This window comes from Oncorhynchus mykiss, chromosome 21 (genome assembly GCF_013265735.2).
Source record: "Oncorhynchus mykiss isolate Arlee chromosome 21, USDA_OmykA_1.1, whole genome shotgun sequence".
NCBI classification, from domain to species: Eukaryota; Metazoa; Chordata; class Actinopteri; order Salmoniformes; family Salmonidae; genus Oncorhynchus; species Oncorhynchus mykiss.
In genome coordinates, this window is record NC_048585.1 from 15,946,014 (window position 1) to 15,966,008 (window position 19,995).

Sequence of the window (19,995 nt, forward strand, 5' to 3'; positions counted from 1 at the left end):
TCATCGCATGAATCAATGGAACAGCAGTCCAAAGGGAACGTAAGTTACCTTACTGATTATCAGTGCCATAATCAATATCACTGACTGATTATTAAAATGAGACAAGGCGAAGATGGTATATATGATGATTAAATAATCCTATATTTTTCTTCTCCATGCACGAGGAAATAACCTTGCTGCAGCCAACCAGAGGACGAATTGTTAGTGGCGGGTTACTTGTTTCCGCGTATCTTTCAAACCCCACCCAGACTCGCCACTAGATGGCAGTGTAACAACTAAAGCACTAATCTGACAGAATGGGTGTTTCACTTTAAGCAGAATCATACGATTATTAAAAGGACAAGTATATTTAAATGCAAATCTGCATTTTAGATGTAAACATGTTATAGGTCCCAATAACTTTTTTTTTTTGCAATTTCACTTCAATTTGAGAAACATATCCCACCAGCGATAAACCTCATTCAGATGCAGGCGCACAGATAAAACATGAAGGATCCGAAACGGCAAAACTCTGTGATCCACGTCTTACACATGACACGAGTGTGTCATTTCAAACTTCATCAGCAACCTTCTATTCCAGTTTGTTGGATTTGAGCAATAGTTTTCCATGTGCGCGTGCACAGGCTATTTATGAGCCATTTTCATCCAAAATACAGGATTAGGATATATTTTAAAGTTATTTCAGGTGGCATGTTACGCATGATAAATGAAAAACATGGCTCTATTTAGGCTAAATATCAATTTTTTATTTTTAAAAACCATACACATTACTCAAGTTTCAAATGTAACTCCAATCACGATAATCATTTAAATTACTCAAGAAAAACAGACATGAAGTAGTTTTTATTTCCAAATGTTAAGATAAAAAAATGATAATCCATAAAACAGATGGATAAACATTCATTCCCGTTATAGGAAGAATCTACAGAACAAAAACGTATGGATTCTTTTTTCTTCCCATTTTACATTTTTGCAATTTCAAGCTGCTTTTTTGTTGTTGTAAAAACAAGAAAAACGTCTTCCCAAAATATAATTGTCATTGAGCAACTACCTCTTGGCCCCCTACACCCAGCTAAGCTTGGGTGAGAGGTCTAAACAGGTGAGGGATTTAACAGTCAGAATCTGCACCCTGCTGCCGAAACAAAAACAACCCAACATGGCTGATAAGCTACTTCACAACATAAAAAAATGTGTTAGTATTTTGACCACAGGCCTATATAAAAGCCTAGTCTCTTATGTCATACCATTTGCCACCCTGAGAAAAATATTCCTATCAGAACCAATCACAACCCTTTTTAGTGAGTGCCCCACCCCACCCCAAATGTTCCAATGTGTAATTTGTGTCAAACCCCAAAAACTCTGGTTCAGTAGGTTGAAAGTTATCGTCTGCGTTTCCATAAAAATACAAAGGTACAATTTGTATGGTTGTCTGTATAAAAATGTTCCCAAGGGAGGTGTTATGAAACAAAGTACCCCTGTGCAGTTACCAGTGTATGTATGCCTAGACTTTTTACTCTTAAAAAAGTGTCAATTCTTTACTTTTTCCAGTATATCAGGTGTCAAAAATATTCTACAAACAAGTCAAATGCAGCAACATTTATGACTGTAAAAGGAGTCTTATTGGGGGGGGGGGGGGGGGGGGGGGTTAAAATGTGAACAAACCATACATTGGGTGAAATTTAAGTTTTCATAAAAATAAATGAAAATAATTGAATGAAATATGAAAATAATCCACTTGCTTTTATTTTTACCAATACAACATTTTACTACCTAAAGACCAAAAATGTGAAGTTAAAATGTTTTCTTAATTTATAGAATCCGTTTTCAATTCAACCCTTTTCTATGCCTGAGTAAACAAATTTCAATATTGTACATTGGCAGGGACTGAAGTTTCGCTGAGTGAAAAAAAGACAAGAAAAAAAACAACTGATTCTCAATGTGATGACCAACTGCCAAACTCCCTTTATGAACTCTTAAACGTGAAAAAAAATATATACTAGGATTTTAATACCCCTCCCCTTAACCCACAATTAAATGAGAAACAGGACTTGAGCTTCCCTGTGAACGAGAAAAACGGAACATTGAAACTGCTTAAAGCAATGAACGTAGTAAATATTTATAGAAATGTGAATGGATAGTCCCTGGGGGTTCTTACTCCTTCCTTCTCCTGTTGAAACTCTCCACCCCCCAATGGACCTCTTCGCTATACAAGCCTTAGTGTTTATTTGTTTGGCTAGAAGGTTTCTATTTATCTACAAATATATAACAAATAAAAATTGCAGGCAAAAATAGTTCAGTTTCAATAGAAACACCCTTTTTTTCCTGAAAATACAGCAGTATCTGAAATAGTCCTCTTATTCAATGTTTCACTCTGGCCCTCGTTTTTCTGCATCGTACGTCAGGAAGCTCTTTCGTCTACAAACACAAAAAAAGTATCTACAAACTCTGTAAACAGACCTGCTTTTTCCAAAAACATAAATAATTAAAAATATTAACAGCCAATGGAGCAGAAAAAAAGTTTCTGAATGAGCAAGGGCCAAAGACATAAATATACAACACCATTCAGATAAAGAGAAGCTAAAGGTCGTCTTTCATTTCTTACAGCTGATCTTCAAGCCAGGAGGAGGACCCCCCCCCCTCTCATTAAAATAATATGAATAAAAAAAACAACAGGTCACTTTCAATCTGAGTCTATATTCACCCCTCTTGCACCGAGAACAACCTAAAAGTTATCAATGAGGGAGGGGTGGAGACAAAAGAAGCCCTCGTGTTGCCAGAGGGGTATTTTTAAGAACAAAAATAAATTCTAATTAAATAAAAACCAAACACTACATTCGAGAATGTTTGCTCATTTCAGTCCAGCACAAGCTTGAAGCTTACAGAAGACTATCCGCTCTCCCTTCTACCCCTTCTTTCCTCTTCTCCTCTGCCGTCGCTCCTCCTCCTCAGAGGCGAGCTCCTCGTCGTGGTAGTAGTAGTGGCTGAGGGTTGGCTCAGAATCAGAGGGAGGTCTCCAGGCTGTGTAAGGGGCTCCCTGGGGCCGAGGGGGTCCCTGCTGCCTTGTTGCCCTCCACGTAGAGGTGGTTGTTGCCGCTCTCCACTGCATTATTGTTCTGGTTGGGCGAGGGCGTCGGCGAGAGTGACGGGGAAGGAGGGGTAGGCGTGACGTTGCGGGGGGAGGCGGAGTTGCGCTTGGTGGGGGCATCGTCCTCGGCGTCGGTGTCGTCAATGAGGGGGATGGAGGGCTCTGAGTCCTCTATCCTGAACTCTGGGTGGGTCATGAAGTTGTGGATGGAGCTGCGTGACTCTGGCTTCTCCAGCCCCTCATAGGGGGACAGGGAGCTGCGGAATGCATTCACCACCCGAATCTGTTGGGTGTGGGAGGGTAAGGGGGACACAGTCAGTCTCAACATAGAATCATGCACACATATACATTTTGCATTTTCAATTGCAGTTCAAACCATGGACACACACACAAAAAAATGGGTAAATTGCAGTGAGTTTGGGAAGGGGTACATGAAAAAACACCATTGATTTTGTTGTGAAATTCTCAACAAGACGTGCAAGTATGCAGTGAGGACTAGTCCCGGAGGCTACAGTCAAACTGTGTCGTCAAACCCTGATCACTTTTGTTACCATCTTTCCTCGGACTGAGACTGAGCACTGAGTGGTGGAAGAAACCAGTCAAAAGTGAATGGGTCGTGGGACCATCTCTTACCATCGGCTTTCACACCTCAAGAAAACTCCTCTCGGTTTTCAACAAACCATTGAGGAGGAGGGGTGGTGGTGGTAGTAGTAGTGAAAGTAGCAAAAAATATCACACAAAAAATCCAGCTCCAAAAATCCAAATTATTCAAAATGCAAGAAAAATGGAGACATGTTCTAGATGAGAACACATTCATAGAGGACAGAAGCTTGGACACAGATAGGTTAGTGATTTTGGTCATGCTCAGGGTGAGGAGGGTCAGTCACTGATTCTGTTGTGGAGAAAACAAAAACTGCAGCAGCCAAGCAGGTCTAAAGCTGATATATAGCTAGATACGCAACAGCACAAGAAACACTCAGACTATAGAGACAGAACCCATGCAGAGCGGTGCTACCTTGTGTTCAACAGTAGTAAACCTTTGAGTATAGCCCATGACACATTTCACAGAATCTAAGGAGGAATATGGTTGGAGTCAGTAAGATTCGGGTGCTTGTTGGCTTCATTTTTGGGGGGGGAACAGTGGACAGTACACACTGGCTATGAAAGAGGAATATTGAAATAAAAAGTACATCAAATTATATCAATCCTAAATATTAAGGGTTCTCATCAGCGAAGCACCTGGAAAGAGAGGGTTCATCATTTAGTAGGGAGATGTGGCTTATAACCAAAGAGAGAAATTGAAATGAAAACATGGTCAAAACACTGCTCCCTAGTCTCAAAGCCTCTGAAGAAACATCACAGCAGTTATAATACAATCCATGTCTGCAACTGCAGGTCAGCCAGTCTGAAAGAGACCAGTTGAGGTCACGCAGACACACTCCCGGGTAGAGAACAGTTAGTACACATCAAAGCCCTGAGTCTGGGTCTAAGGAAAGAAGGTTCATTTGGGAAGGGACTTGGTTATTTGCGGGATGCCGAAATTCCATTCCACAGAGGAGAGGACACAGACATTCCAGGAGCCTCCTGCACACAGTACAGCAGCCACCGCAATGTTCCACTGATTGTCTATTAGTGGAGCGACAAGGTGGCTAGAATACCCAGACCGACTTAACACTCTGGACTGGACTTCACCCTGGAAAGACCCTGAGAAAGAACCAGTCCGGTCTAAAATGGGAAAGGTCATTCATTATTGGTTAGGCGGTGAATGTTGACCAACGTAACCAAAACATTGACAATATGTTTACATTTGGGGAGAGAAATAACTTGTTTATGCTCAGTCAGAGACAACCTCTGTTTTTGGGGGGGATTTTAAGCACTACCATCTACCGTGACCATGGGCTTATACTCAAAACATTTACACAGCTACTATAGAGGGGCCAGAGCTGCGACAACAAGGCCCACAAGAGCGCTAGTAGCCAGGGGGGCCAGCCAGGGGGGAGGGGCACAGCAGCAGACGTGACCAGACAACAACGTCAATCCAACGTTCCTCTAGCTCCTCCCTCCCTCAACCTCTATCTTCAGAGAATGAAGCAGAAGCAGGAACAGAAAACAAGATGTGACACAGAAAAAGCCCTTAGAACTCGTGGTGACCTTGTGGGTGTTACAGTACATCCATATACAGCAGTTATGTTACCAAGCAACATGGAAGATATGGTTGTTTTTTGCATTTTTTGTATTTTTTTTAAGAAAAGGAGGGACAAGTAAGAGTGAATGAATTCAACGTTAGGCGAGAGAGTAGAAGAGGAAGATGTTAGATTTTCATGCACTAAGGAAACACACACTCACACCCCACAGTGGAAGAAGCGGTGTTGGCGTCAGTAGCAGTAGTAGAAAAGGCTACATGTGTAGGGCTAGAAACATTGGTTACATCGTGCTGTTGTTGGCTGGAGGTGGAGGGCTGCCGCCTTAGCTGGCGCTCCTGAAAGGAGCTTCCGCTCTGGAAGGCACTCACTACATCCATCTGCAAGGAATCAGAGAGGGTGACAGGAGAGGATAGAGCCCAGAAACCACAGCAAGAGGAGAGATGAGAGAGAAAGGGCGAGAGAGAAAGGGCGAGAGAGACGAGAGAGAAGGGCGAGAGAGACGAGAGAGAGAGAGGGGCGAGAGAACAAAAGGAGACCAAGAGTGGAAGAAACCAGAGAAAGGTGAGAGAAAAGGCACCAAAATATAATAGAAAGGTATATTTCCCCCCACTCAGAGAGATATAGCAGTAGAGAGAGAAAGGGGGTGAAAGGCACTGATCTGAAGGTTTCTCCCCGAGCCTGATCTGACGCTTTACATTTCCTCATTCAAAAAATCAGCCCATATTCAAACACCTTTCACTCCTGGCCCTTTAAGATACCTGTACCTGCTCTGCATGTGGTCTTCTCAGTATCACACAAAAGGGGCTTCTCTTCATTGACCATCACATTATCATGTTCAACTTAGCTTGTTAGAAAGAGAAATAGAATAGGCAAAAAGGACCTTGCTTGAGCTTTCCAAAGCAAACAGAAAATCCAAGTCAAAAGAAGGATTTTGAGGGGAACATGCCAGCTGTTCTCTCAAAGTGCTGAGAGAAAGGGAAAGGGGATGACAAGTGCGTAGAGTTAACCTTATGGCTTGTGATTCCTCTTTGGTGGACATCGGTGGAGACGCGGTCAAGGAGGACATTACCTGAGTCTGGATGCGGTTGAGGCCCCTGAACCAGAGGATCTGTCCACGGCGCAGCTCGCGCTCGGCGTGGTCGATCTCCTCCATTTCCTCCATGTCCTCCAGCTCCTCGTCAGGGATCTCCTGCCTCTGGGTGCCGTGGCCGGCAGACTTCAGGAACCTCAGACTTTTGGTGGGGATGGATGAGATCAGCTGGAGGGAGGAGAGGGCAGAGGGGTTAAGGGCTTATCACAGTCCAAACCGTGTTAGCAATATTGGACCACAAATCCCATCTCTATCACAGAGGACTGACTACTAACATACAGACAGCAAAGGCCCAGGTTACTGGTATATATGCAATGACAGGCTGGACTGCAACAGGTGCACAACAGGCACCCTCACACAATGCGCATCTGTTAACCGAACAACCAGTTTCCACAGGAAGTCAGCTCGGAAAAGAAATGCGACTGATGCAAAAGTAATGGGTTGTTGTCTGGTGACTAGAGTTGCAAAGGGTCGGGACCTTTTTCAGGAAATTGTCCATGGGAAGTTAAGCCCAGGAATTTGGGGAATTTTGCTTAAAAATTCATAAAAACAAAGTTTGCTTTATAACAGAAAACTTTTTTTTGTGGGATACACAAGGCAATTCTAGGTCTTGTGGCATTTTTTTGGTTAAACTATCGCCAATTCAATGGAATTGCAGCCCTCTGTATGCACAGTGCACTCTTCCATCACATGTGCAGCTGATTCTCAAGATCTTGCACACTAATGAGATGCTATTGAGCCCACAGTACTACACTGTCTGAGCCAAGGACTACATGCTTTCTGGTAAGTTTTGATTACAATACTAGGTGGGGTGAATATATCTTATATGACATTTTTGTTAATGAGTAAAATTGTAGCCTACAGCAAAGTGTGTTTAAATAATTTGTTTCAGATAGTTAGTTTTTGCTACCATGTGGATTTTAGCTTGCTAACTGAGGAGTGTTAATTCACCTGTTTCCATACATGTTTCATTTTAAAACATGTATCTTACAAAGAGTTGTTTAATCTAACAGCTTAACTATTTATCTGTACATGGAATTGTATTCGTTTTTTTAAAACACATTTTTCCTTTTCTTTACAGGGAAACGCCACAGGCACCATCTGATGTGTGGAGACATTTCACTGCAGCTAATGTTGAAGGAAAAGCTGTGTACATTTGCAATACAGTGCCAAATCATATGTAAAGAATGCAACAAAGATGCAGAATGATCTGGCCAAGTGCATAAAGTTCCCTCATTGCTTACAACAAACAAGCTCTGACAAAAGTCCCTCTACTTCTATTAGAGGTGAAAATTATGAATCAGACACCTTATCGATAGCAACAGCTCATGGTCCTCCTGGAATCAGATTATTGTTTTTTACTCAATGGAGGAACGTAGTCAGAGAAATGCTGATGAATGTCTTGCTCGAGCTGTGTATGCAACTGGTTCACCTCTGATGCTCACAGGCCATGTGTATTGGAAGAAATTGCTGAATGTTCTTCACCCAGCATACACCCCTCCAACCAGACATACTTCTACTCATTTGCTGGGTGCAGAGTTCAACAGAGTTCAAGTAAATCATAGAGAAAGCAGACTGTATTGCAATCATCTCTGATGGGTGGTCGAATGTTCGTGGGAAAGGAATAATTAACTACATCTCCACCCCTCAAACCAGTATTCTACAAGAGCACAGACACAAGGGACAATGGACACACCGGTCTCTACATTGTAGATGAGCTGAAGGCAGTCATCAATGACCTCGGACCACAGTCGGTATTTGCACTGGTGAGAGACAATGCTGCGAACATGAAGGCTGCTTGGTCTAAAGTGGAGGAGTCCAACCCTCACATCACACCCATTGGCTGTGCTGCTCATGCATTGAATCTGCTCCTCAAGGACATCATGGCACTGAAAACAATGGATACACTCGACAAGAGAGCCAAGGAAATGGTTAGGTATGTGAATGGTCATCAAGTTATAGCAGCAATCTACCTCACCAAGCAGTGAGAAGAATAAGAGCACCACATTGAAGCTGCCCAGCAACACCTGTTGGGGTGGTGTTGTCATCATGTTTGACAGTCTCCTGGAGGGGAAGTCTGCTGATATGGACAGCCCCATCAAGAGGATGGTTGAGATATTTTGGGAGAGAGTGGTAAGCAGCCTGAAACCGATAGCAGTAGCCATTGCACGGATCAAGGGAGACGATGCCTGATGTTCAGATGTAAGAGAAGAAATCCATACTGCCCTGCCCACTTCACTGTTGCTCCAAGCAGAGGAAACTGCTGTTCTGAAATACATCAAAAAGTGTGAAGACTTCTGCCTGAAGCCCATACACGCCGCAGCGTACATGTTGGACCCCAAGTATGCTGGCAAGAACATCCTGTCTGGTGCAGAGATCAACAAGGCCTATTGTGTCATCACTACCGTGTTCGCCACCTAGGCCTGGATGAGGGCAAGGTTCTTGGCAGTCCGGCGAAGCACACTTCCAAGCAAGGGCTTTGGGATGGAGATGCAATGACAGTCGTGCCAACATATCTTATCGGCCACCTGGTGGAAGGGACTGTGGATCTGAGGCGCCTCCATCATCCTCTAAATCCCACCAACCTCAGCCACCTCAGAGCACAACTGGTCCTTGTTTGGGAACACACACACACACACACACACACAAAAGCACGCAACAGGCTGACGACCAATGCAAGGGTTGAAAAATTGGTGGCCATCCGGGCAAATCTGAGGCTTTTTGAGCCTGACAACGAACCATCCTCAACAAGGTTGGAAAGTGACAGTGAAGATGAGGCCTCCGAGCCTGATGTTTAAGAGGTGGACATTGAGGTGGTCCAGGAAGAAGACATGGAAGCCTGAGAGGAAGACAACCAAAGCTTTAGTTTCTAGACTATTATTTTACAGATGTATGTAGAATTTTTTGGGGGGAGATGTGATGGATCATTGGGGATCATTCGATATTCCCTTTATTTATCATTGAAATCATCCCTTGTGAAGAGTCAACTCATTTAATTAAAGTTAAATTCGTAACTAAATCTATATATTTTTTCTATTGGAAGGATTTAATCATTTGCAATTATGCCTACTTATAGTAAGGAAAAATGGTTTGTTTCTGTCTCCATATGATATGGTAAATATATCCAATGCAAAAATATCTACATGGTATTAATATTAATTTGCCTATATTCCCGTTAATTCCCACGGAAAGTTTCCACCTCTGAATATTCCCCAAAATGTGCAACCCTACTGGTGACAAAGCAATGTTTGGTCTGTGATCATGTCCGGCCATTTACTTGCTAGGTCAGCATCACAAAATGCACAACTAATGACATCACAATCAACAACATAAAAAAAAAACAGGAGAAGGTCAACAGGAAATTGTAATACAAAAGATATTTCAGAAATAACATGACAGCGCTCAAATCAGGAATTCTAGATCCTTCTGTAAAGATCATCATCCAACTAGCCATTTCAATACAGTGTGGCCATTCAACTACCCAACACAGCCACATTGGGGCAGCAGTGTATCCCTGACGGATGGGGCAGTGTTGGAAAGTTACAGGTGACGCACTTGCAACTCACTGTGTGTGTGTGTGGGTCTTCTTACCTGACCCCAGAGGAGACTGCTAAAGCCCAGAAAGGTGCACCATAGCCACTGGTCGATGCTCAGGCCCACGCAGCTGAAAGGTTTGCCTCCCCACTGCACTATGACTATCTGAGAGGCCGGAGAGGAAAGAAACATATTTAGAGGTCAAGCTCATTTTCCTTCACGGTTTCTTGGTTTGCTGGTAATTCCATTTGACAGATATGCGTGTTATAACAGGTTTCATGTGTACCATGTATGAATATGGTTTGGGTTTCGTTTTTATTGATTCTTTATTTATCCAGGTGAGAGCCATTGAGATTACTCATTTAATTAAGGGAGCCCTGGCCTTTTTATATATGGCGAAGAACCCATCTTCCCTGAACATCTGAAACCCTCTTCTAAGAGCATCTTAAATGAACTCCTAGCACTGGATTTGCTGATCACTACTTTAATGAGGGAAAATGTACTCACTACGACTGTGATGTAGTTGTCTCACCTAGCCATCTGAAGACAAATCAACTAATTGTAAGTCGCTCTAGACAAGAGCATCTATTAAATGACCAAAACATTATTTATTTTTTTAAATGGTGCCTGTTTAAAGCAGTGAGCAACTCCAGCAAGCAGACATGCTACAGTCTGAAGACACTAGACACCAAGTGTTACCTGGATGATAAAGGTGCCAAAGACGATGGAGCAGAAGATGAGGTTGTTGAAGATGCCGTCGAAGACGTTGCGCTCGCCGTGGATCTTTCTGGCGTTGATCTCGTTGAAGAGCTGCAGGAGGACGAAGGTGTTGAAAATAATGGTGTAGTGCTCTGAGGGAGGCGAGTGGAGGGGTGCGTACCGCCCGCTGTCGATGTCAAAGATCTGCTCACCTGGGAGGGGGAGGAGAGAGAGAGAGAGAGAGAGAGGAGAGAGACGGGGGAGGTGAAGCGTTGACCCACTCACTACCTTTTTGAAATATCTTTATTTTATCTAGATCACGTGTCAAACTAATTTCACAGAGGGTGTCTGCGGGTTTTTGCTCCTCCCTTGTACTTGACTGATGAATTAAGGTCACTAATTAGTAAGGAACTCCCCTCACCTGGTTGTTTAGGTCTTAATTGAAAGGAAAAAACTCAAACCTGCAGACACTAGGCCCTCTGTGGAATGATTTAAAGGTAGACTCAGTGTTATGATGTAGATGCACAAAGGAAACAGTATGGTGGGTCAATTTCCACAACTACTAAGAACGTTGAAGCATAAGGCTCAACTTCACCTCTGTTTTGGTCCGGTGGCTACCACGCACTAACAGCGTTAAAACGAACCCTTGCACATGTGCAGATACTGTGTGAGAGCAAGTGCTGCATCTTGCTCATCAGAATATCTGTGCCGCTGCTTGTGGTAGTCCCATTGAGATCAGAACACCTCTTTCACGTCAAAAGATCAGCAAATTTCACTTAAACGTTCAAATGTTCTCAGCCTTCTGCCGACTGAGGTTAATCTGACACTGGACAGTGAAATGTGTTGTTTTGCAGCCGTTGTACACGCCCCTGGAGCAACTTAAGGTTAAGTGCCTTGCTCAAGGGCACATCATCAGGTTCTTCACCTTGTCGGCTCAGGTATATGAACAAGCAACCTTTCGGTTACTGGCCCAACGCTCTAACCGCTAGCTTACCTCCCGCCCTAGTTAAGGTGGCAGTAAAGATGACACCATCAGAGAGCCAGTCAATCAAGACCGCCTAATACCCATGTGAAATTCCATGGCATATGGAAAGCTGTTTCAGCTCAGTGTGCAATTAGAGTGAGATGCAGAGAATGAAAAACACACACGCTTCTACACAGACACACTCTAGTACTTTACCTACGAAGAGCAGGGTGAAGATGATGATGAGCTGGTAGACTCCGTGGCCAAGGATGTTCTTCATCATGGTGCGGGAGATGAGGGGCTTGTTGCGGCCGTAAGGCTTCCTCAGCAGTAGAGACTCAGTGGGGGGCTCAGTGGCCAGGGCCAGGGAGGCAAAGGTGTCCATGATCAGGTTCACCCAGAGCATCTGGACAGCTTTCAGAGGAGAGTCCTGGCGGGAGAGAGGGAGGTAGGAAAAGGATAGGGGGAGACAGAGGGAAGGGAGTGGAAAGAGGAGAGATACAGAAAGGGGGGGAGAGCAGGACAGAGAAAGATTACTCATGCAGTCAGTACTACTTACATAACATCCTCCACACTATCCAAACGTCAGACTGTAGACACACTGCACAAATCCAACCAAAGCATTCAAAGAAGTGCAGGCCATAACACGAAGAGCAAATGCTGCCTGAGCAGTGATCATTGAAAGCTAAAAGACTTCAGTAGCCCACACACTGCTCAGAAATGACACAAATGGCTATACAGGTGTCCACTTGCTGACCCACCAGAGCTATTTGGGCTCCAGTAGAGGCAAACCACTTCACACCAGCAGAGGAGCTAACGAGCTACATACATCCATATACACATTGACAGCTTAGCATGCTAGCAAAGCAGCTAGCTTCATACATTGTGCAGCTTAGCATGCTAGCAGAATGGCTAGCTACACACAGGTAAACACATTAGCATCTACACTAGCATTCAGTGTGTGTGTGTGTGTGTGTGTGTGTGTGTCTCTTGACCCATGTGGCCATCTAGTAAATGCTCAGCCACTCATCACTCATTATCTCAAAATTACAGCACTGTTGGATAATGCACACAGCTCAGGCCCGGAGCTTTAAATAGCTGTTTGTTCCGTTTCTATTGCAGGCCCATTTACCATTGTTTTACGCCTGGATGAGCACTAATTTGGCGGCTGCTGTGACCAACAGGTCAAATAGGGGTGGATGATTGCTACCTCTAGTCAGAGAACCTGAAAAGCAGCTCTGATCCAAGGGAATACATTACAATAAATTGGTTGCTCCATTTTGTACTGCCTCAGTCATTGTGGATACACACACACACACACTCTTGAGTCATAGGTGACAAATCTTGCCATTCAAGCTAAGGGAGGATAGATCCTGGTGCTGCTCCTAAGAACCAAACCCTCTAGTCCCCTCTGAATGCAAATCAAAAACAAGAGCACAGCGCTTAGTTTTTCTGCATATCACATACAATGAGTCATATCAACGCGCGACAGAGCTGCGGTGCTGTGCTCTGCTTGTTTCAGCCGAAGGTGGGGGAGGAGCAGGTGTGTGTGAGTCTGTGTGAGGCATGGAGGGAGAGAAAGTAGCCAAACCGACACGCGCTAGTTAGACAAACTTGTTGCTGCCATAGTTTATCTATCACACCATCTGGTGAAACGGATGTGTAGGCTACATGCCAGTCCTTTTTACGGGCGCACTCATAAAACTTGTATTAAAAAATAAATAATGCATTTTTTTCTCATTTAACCTTTAACATGGCAAGTCAGTTAAGAACAAATTCTTATTTACAATGACGGACTAGGGACAGTGGGTTAACTGCCTTGTTCAGGGGCAGAACGACAGATTTTTACCTTGTCAGCTTGGTGATTTGATCTAGCAACCTTTCGGTTACTGGCCCAACGCTCTAACCACTAGGCTACCTGCCTCCCCAATGGTCTATCTTGTAGGCTATGTACCAATGTCAGACAATTTTATTTCATTTCAGACAAATCTTTTTCATTATTAAAATAGGCCTTTTTCTTCTTACAAATGAATACTCTCCCAAGTAATGGAATAGCACCATCCGGTGGGATATCTGCATAACCGTGCCCATCCCTAGTTTGTGTGTTACCTGCGTGATGCAGGCGCCGGTGAAGGCCACGATGACGGCCACTACGTTAACGGTGAGCTGGAACTGGAGGAACTTGGAGATGCTGTCGTAGACGTTGCGGCCCCACATCACCGCCTTGACGATGCTGCTGAAATTGTCGTCCGTCAGGATGATGTCAGATGCCTCCTTGGCCACGTCTGTGCCGGCGATACCCTGCAGGTGACACACACACATTAAGTTCCATATTGAAGTTGTGCAGAGCCGTGGTCTAGTGTTAAAGCCCTCTGCTCTAGACACACATATTTCTCTCCCCGGAGACAAGGGTTCAATCCCCACTCCAAACCTTCATACCATTCCTCATATCCCCGTCTACCCCTCTGTCAACTCATAACGGTCTCATTAAGTCAAAATGCGTAAGAGAAACAAGAGTTCGATATTCAAGTAGTCGTAGCCCTATACACATGTAATTGCGGTGCAGTACGTTTGTTGTTACTGTTGATATGTGCCGATATGTGGGGGCCATTGGTCACTACAGAGTGTGATGTTATCAGTCAGTCAAATTTGTTGAACTTTAGTTCCACATCTTTCTCTCGTTTTTATGCATGATTACATTCATTGTGATGCTTTGTAAACATGCAGTAAATTACATCCATCAAGTTTACAATGCCAACATCGTTTTTGACTCCCCATATAAAAGTGCAGATTAAAGTTCCATCATGATCGTTATCTGACTCACGGTTATCTGGGCAGTATGAGATTCCATACAGTACGGGCAATCATTTACAGCCAACTAGTATCAACATGTTACTTTGTGATAGGACTGGCAGAGAAATGAGTCTCACCATGGCGAAGCCGACATCAGCTTTCTTCAAGGCGGGCCCGTCGTTGGTGCCGTCTCCTGTGACTGCTACCACCTGCCTCTGTTCTAAGACCGTACTGTCAATGATACCTGGGGGGAGAGAGAAAAATATTACCAAATAACATTTCAAATGACAGATTTCAGGACACTGTGACTTGTGAAAATGACATTTTTCATTTTCATCCTGAAAGAGCAAAGCGAAGTACCTTTGACTAATGTGTGCTTGTCGGTGGGTGAGGATCGTGCAAGTACTCTGAGTTTTGGCCAGATCTTATCAATGCGCTCTTGTTCAATCTAGAAGGGAAAAATTAGACTAATTAGCCTACAATCCCAATTCTTCATCTATCAACCATGTTGTTAGCTCATTACATTAGTCCATCAGGGCTAACTAACCCTACTAGGTTACTTAACACTGAAGTACAATGTCAAACAGGGCCGTGTTCATTAGGGCACGCAATGGAAAAAGGTCTCAAACCTTTTGCAATGGGAAATGAAAATAAGTCTTTCTTATTTGGTGATAATGAACACGACCTAGTTGATTGTGTTTTGGTGTAAAGCCACAACAATATATTTAACCCACCTCTCCCTTCTCGTTGCGGATCCGTCGGTTGAACTCCTTGCCTTCCATGCACAGGAACTCGTCTCCGGGCTGCAGGATGCCGCACTTGGTGGCGATGGCGCGGGCCGTGTTGATGTTGTCCCCGGTTACCATGCGTACCGTGATCCCGGCACGCTGACATTTCTTGATTGCATCCGGGACCTGGAGGGGCAGAGAGAGAGAGATGTTAATGTGACTGACTGGCTGCGAAATCCAGGTTTCCCGACAGCTGCAGGACTGTCCTAGCTTGCAGAGCTCAACCCTAGGCTCAGCTCAGGGAGTGTACACAAGTCTTCAGGTCTGGGGCAAGGTCACTGTACGAGCAAACCACTTCTGTTCCATAGGGAACAAGACATCCTCAATACACCATCTGGTTGCAATGGGTCTTTAACTTTCACCATAACAGGAGCTGTTGATAGACCATGTGTGAGGCTGACAGAGATTAACCATTAACTAGGACCCAGAGTTGTTCCTAGTCACTCTGAATGCCACATATCTATACTGATAAGAAACACACTTCGGGGTCAATGGAAATGTCAATAACACAATAACTCTGACATTTGCATACAACTGTGTGCAGAGGCTTGCTTCCTTTTCACTAGCCTCATGCCCTAGAAGCCATGTCGGGTGTGTGGTAGGTAAAGTACATCAGATTACTCCACTGTATCTTTGCTAATGTCAGTCTGCTTGTTTTGTTTGACTGTTGTCCATAAACTGACCTCGGGTCTGACTGGGTCCTCGATGCCCACCACACATACACAGGTCAGGCTGGTGAGGATGTCGTTCTCCTGGTCCCAGTCAGGCTCGCCCTCCGAGACAGGGAAGTCGCGGTACGCCAGGCAGATGGTGCGCAGGCCCTCTGAGGCCATGGGCTCAATCACCTTCTTCACCATGTCCTCTCTGTCCCGGGGACGAAACACCTTGGTCTCGCCGCTCGCCGTCAGGAGCTTAGAACACCTGGTGGTGGGGGAAAGAGCGAGAGAGGGACAGGGCGAGAGAGGGAGCAACAGACGGGTGTGATGGGTTAGAACCAGCGATGTGATAACACACAGCAGGAAGCCTGTTTCTCTGACTTCGTCCCAAACGGCACCCTAATCCCTACATAGTGCATTACATTTGACCAGACCCTATAGGTGGGTAAAAAGGAGCCATGTTTAGAGCCATTTGGGAGGCTTAGACTAATTTCTCCGGGCCTGTTTTTAAGAAGCTATGTTAAGGGGCTTGGTGGGATGCACTTGAACTACTTAGCGCTTAAGCCGAAAACAATTCCTTTGCAAGCCTGCCTGGCCACCTAGAACCCATGTTAAGCTCTTTGAATGAGAGGTGCTTAGTGCTCTACTAATTGTGTGCCATCCACTACAAAACCAAAGGTGTTCCATGTTTGTATGAGGTGATAACTTGTACACTATCGGTATAGAATATCATTGGGTATATATGCCACTTAGCAGACCCGGTTGTCCAAACTAACTTACTGAATGCATACATTTTAGTATGTATGTGATCCGTGTGGAAATTGAACCAACAACCTTGGCATTGCTAGCACAACGCTCTTTTCAACTGAGCCCCACAGGACCATATAATCCATACAGGGACTTAGACGTACACCAATTTACACTTCGTTTACCATTGATATCAATGTCTGACTAGTTAAGATTCACCCCACACCGAATACTGAGAGCAGCTTGATTTAGCTTTAAACCCAAACCTACTTCTTGAGGAGGATCTCAGAGGCTCCCTTGCTGAACATACGGAAGCTCCCGTCGGCGTTTTTCAGCACGGTGCTCATGGACTTCCTGCAGGAGTTGAAGGTGTAGACCTTGTAGAGCTTCTCCTCGGGGATCTCGTTGCGGATGGCCTGGTAGTCACGCTTCAGGTCATTAGCGAAGCCCAGCAAGGCACATTCGGTTTTGTTGCCCACCTGGCGCGGCAGACCACCTTCCTTCTCCGGAGACTGGTTACAGAGAGAGACACACCAAGTAGCACGTAAGGGTCGTGTTCAGTTGGCACAAAACAGAAGAAACCGGTACCAAACGGATGCAATGAGGAGGTACCGTCTGTACTTGCCCAACAAGAAAAAAAGCTGGTCTTCCGTTGGAAAATGTTTTGCTACGGCATGGCCTAATGATTAGGACCCAGGTCATGTTGGAGACTATTAACAGCACATTCAGTCATCTCATACTAGTGATTTGTTACTGACATGACATTTACAAGCAAAACTCCAACCCCACATTTAATCTTCAACAACATCTGTTCTAAACCCATCAGTGACTGCACATCGATAGCGCGCACACACACACGCCTGTGCAGTACACCATTTCTCGAGGCAACCTCCCTCACCATAATGTTGGTGGTGTAGGCGCTGTTGACGCTGATGCCCAGGACAAGGATGTCCATGATGGAGGCGGGGATGAGCTGGGGCTCAGGCACGTTGCGGTAGTGCTTGTCGGCCACGTAGGCCTGCACCACCGTCATGCGGTTCATGGTCAGCGTGCCCGTCTTGTCCGAGCAGATGGCCGTAGCGTTGCCCATGGTCTCACAGGCGTCCAGGTGACGCACCAGGTTGTTGTCTTTCATCATTTTCTGTTAGGAAGAAGACAGGGGGAGGGAGAAGGGGAGACATCATGAAAAAGGTCATTGAATTAAATATGAGCTGCAGAAGGTAAATATGAGCTGCTGAAGGGGTCAAAAGCCTAAAAATAGAAAGGGACGGTTTAACTAAGCTTTTCCATTCAACAGTACTGCAGTGGCATCCTCTCCTCTCTGCATCAAACGCTGCTGTAGCTTCTAAGTCTACAGTGGTGTGAGTGGGCTGGATAATGGTCTTCCAGGGCTAGGGTCTACTACTGATATTACTCGTCAACCTGTTGGCCCAACAACTCCAGTTAGAAGGATCATGACACAGCCAACCGGCTTTAATGTATCATGGAAGGCTAGCCTCTTAAAGCTACAGTCTTAGCTAAGTGAAGGGCTAACCTACTATGCAAGCGAATGAAGCTTGAGTTAACAGGTAAAGCTCGTTGGCAGTGGGTCTGTTCACACTGCTCGCGGTGAAAAGCTACACCAGGAAGTTAACTGATGAATTGTAACCTTGGACAGCCACAATGGCTGGGCGATATGGCCTAAAAAAAATGTATGTTTTCAAACTTATGGGTGAGTCATGATATACACTTTATATAAAGGTATGTTGATACCCCTTCAAATTTGTGTATTGTGCTATTTCAGCCACAAAATGTTGCTGACAGGTGTATAAAATCGAGCACACCGCCATGCAATCTCCATAGACAAACATTGGCAGTAGAATGGCCTTACTGAAGAGCTCATTGACTTTCAACGTGGCACCGTCATAGGATGCCACCTTTCAGTTCATCAAATTTCTGCCCTGCTAGTGCTGCACCGGTCAACTGTAAGTGCTGTTATTGTGAAGTGGAAACGTCTAGGAGAAACAACGGCTCAGCCACGAAGTGGTAGGCCACATAAGCTCACAGAACGGGAGCGCCGAGTGCTGAAGCGCGTAAAAAGCATCTGTCCTCGGTTGCAACACTCACTACCAAGTTCCAAACTACCTCTGGAAGCAATGTCAGCACAAGAACGGTTAGTCGGGAGCTTCATGAAATGGGTTTCCATGGCCGAGCAGCCGCACACATGCCTAAGATTACCATGCACAATGCCAAGCGTCGGCTGGAGTGGTGTAAAGCTTGCCGCCATTGGACTCCGGAGCAGTGTAAATGCGTTCTCTGGAGTGATGAATCACGCTTCACCATCTAGCAGTCTGACGGATTTATCTGGGTTTGGTGAATGCCAAGAGAACGCTACCTGCCCAAATACATAGTGCCAACTTTAAAGTTTGGTGGAGGAAGAATAATAGGTCTGGGACTGTTTTTCATGGTTCGGGCTAGGCCACTTAGTTCCAGTTAAGGGAAATCTTATTGTGACAGCATATAATGACATTCGATATGATTCTGTGCTTCCAACAGTTTGGGGAAGGCCCTTTCCGGTTTCAGCATTACAACAACCCCATGCAAAACGGGGTCCATACAGAAATGGTTTGTTGAGATCGGTGTGGAAGAACTTAACTGGCCTGCACAAAGCCCTGATCGAACACATTTGGGATGAATTGGAATGCCAACTGGGAGACAGGCCTAATCACCCAACATCAGTGCCAGACCTCACTAACGCTTGTGGCTGAACAGAAGCAAGTCCCCGCAGCAATGTTCCAAAATCTAGTGGAATGCCTTCCCAGAAGAGTGGAGGCTGTTATAGCAGCAAAGGGGGGACCAACTCCATATGAATGCCCATGATTTTGGAATGAGATTTTTGATGAAAAAAAAATACAATTTTCTCTAAATAAGCTTCGTCTTCAATACAGTGCATTTCAAACAGTCAGGAATAATTAAATGATACCTAGGCTAAATATAAGCCTTCCACAACCATAACACCCACTAATTATTTAATACAAATAGTTTAACTTGCTTTTTTGCAATAATCACTGATCTGGCTTTCAAGTCTATGAAAATGCCATTTTTGTAACAAATGTAACCAGAAGGACAGGGTTGCAAGATCGAATCCCTGAGCTGACAAGGTACAAATCTGTCGTTCTGCCCCTGAACAAGTCCGTCATTGTAAATAAGAATATGTTCTTTAACTGTCTTGCCTAGTTAAATAAAGGTAAAATATATATATATATATATATATACAAATAAATAAATAAATAAATAAAAGAACCATGCACATCCACTAATAATGACTAACTTCTTACAACAGGCATTAATAGAAACCCAACACAGGTCTCATAAACAATCTCTCAAGCACAAGCCTACGTGCTAGTGAGTAGCCAGCTAATCTTTATATTTACTCCATATATTCACAGCCCTGACAGGCACTCCATATTCAGACAACTACAACCAATAAAATGGCTTATTGTCTGGTATAGTGAT

General features: G+C 44.5%; 1 protein-coding gene across 6 annotated transcripts in view; it reads right to left on the bottom strand.

Moving 5' to 3' along the window:
• Positions 1-824: 824 nt before the first annotated feature.
• LOC110515537 (plasma membrane calcium-transporting ATPase 1) overlaps positions 825-19,995 on the bottom strand; it is a 51,837-nt gene continuing 32,666 nt past the window's right edge. For 3 of the 6 annotated variants that reach the window (XM_036957084.1, XM_036957086.1, XM_036957085.1), the window contains exons 10-22: positions 17,399-17,641; positions 16,771-17,012; positions 15,781-16,018; positions 15,044-15,223; positions 14,670-14,757; positions 14,447-14,553; positions 13,626-13,817; positions 11,733-11,946; positions 10,553-10,764; positions 9,911-10,018; positions 6,299-6,487; positions 5,514-5,606; positions 825-3,368 (exon numbers count right to left, since the gene is read on the bottom strand). In XM_036957084.1, the coding sequence (XP_036812979.1) occupies positions 3,000-3,368; positions 5,514-5,606; positions 6,299-6,487; positions 9,911-10,018; positions 10,553-10,764; positions 11,733-11,946; positions 13,626-13,817; positions 14,447-14,553; positions 14,670-14,757; positions 15,044-15,223; positions 15,781-16,018; positions 16,771-17,012; positions 17,399-17,641 (2,475 nt within the window). In that variant the 3' untranslated portion in view covers positions 825-2,999. Of the gene's footprint in view, positions 3,369-4,100; positions 4,157-5,431; positions 5,607-6,298; positions 6,488-9,910; positions 10,019-10,552; positions 10,765-11,732; positions 11,947-13,625; positions 13,818-14,446; positions 14,554-14,669; positions 14,758-15,043; positions 15,224-15,780; positions 16,019-16,770; positions 17,013-17,398; positions 17,642-19,995 lie in introns of all 6 variants that reach the window. The other 3 variants (XM_036957088.1, XM_036957089.1, XM_036957087.1) reach the window with 3 other exon arrangements.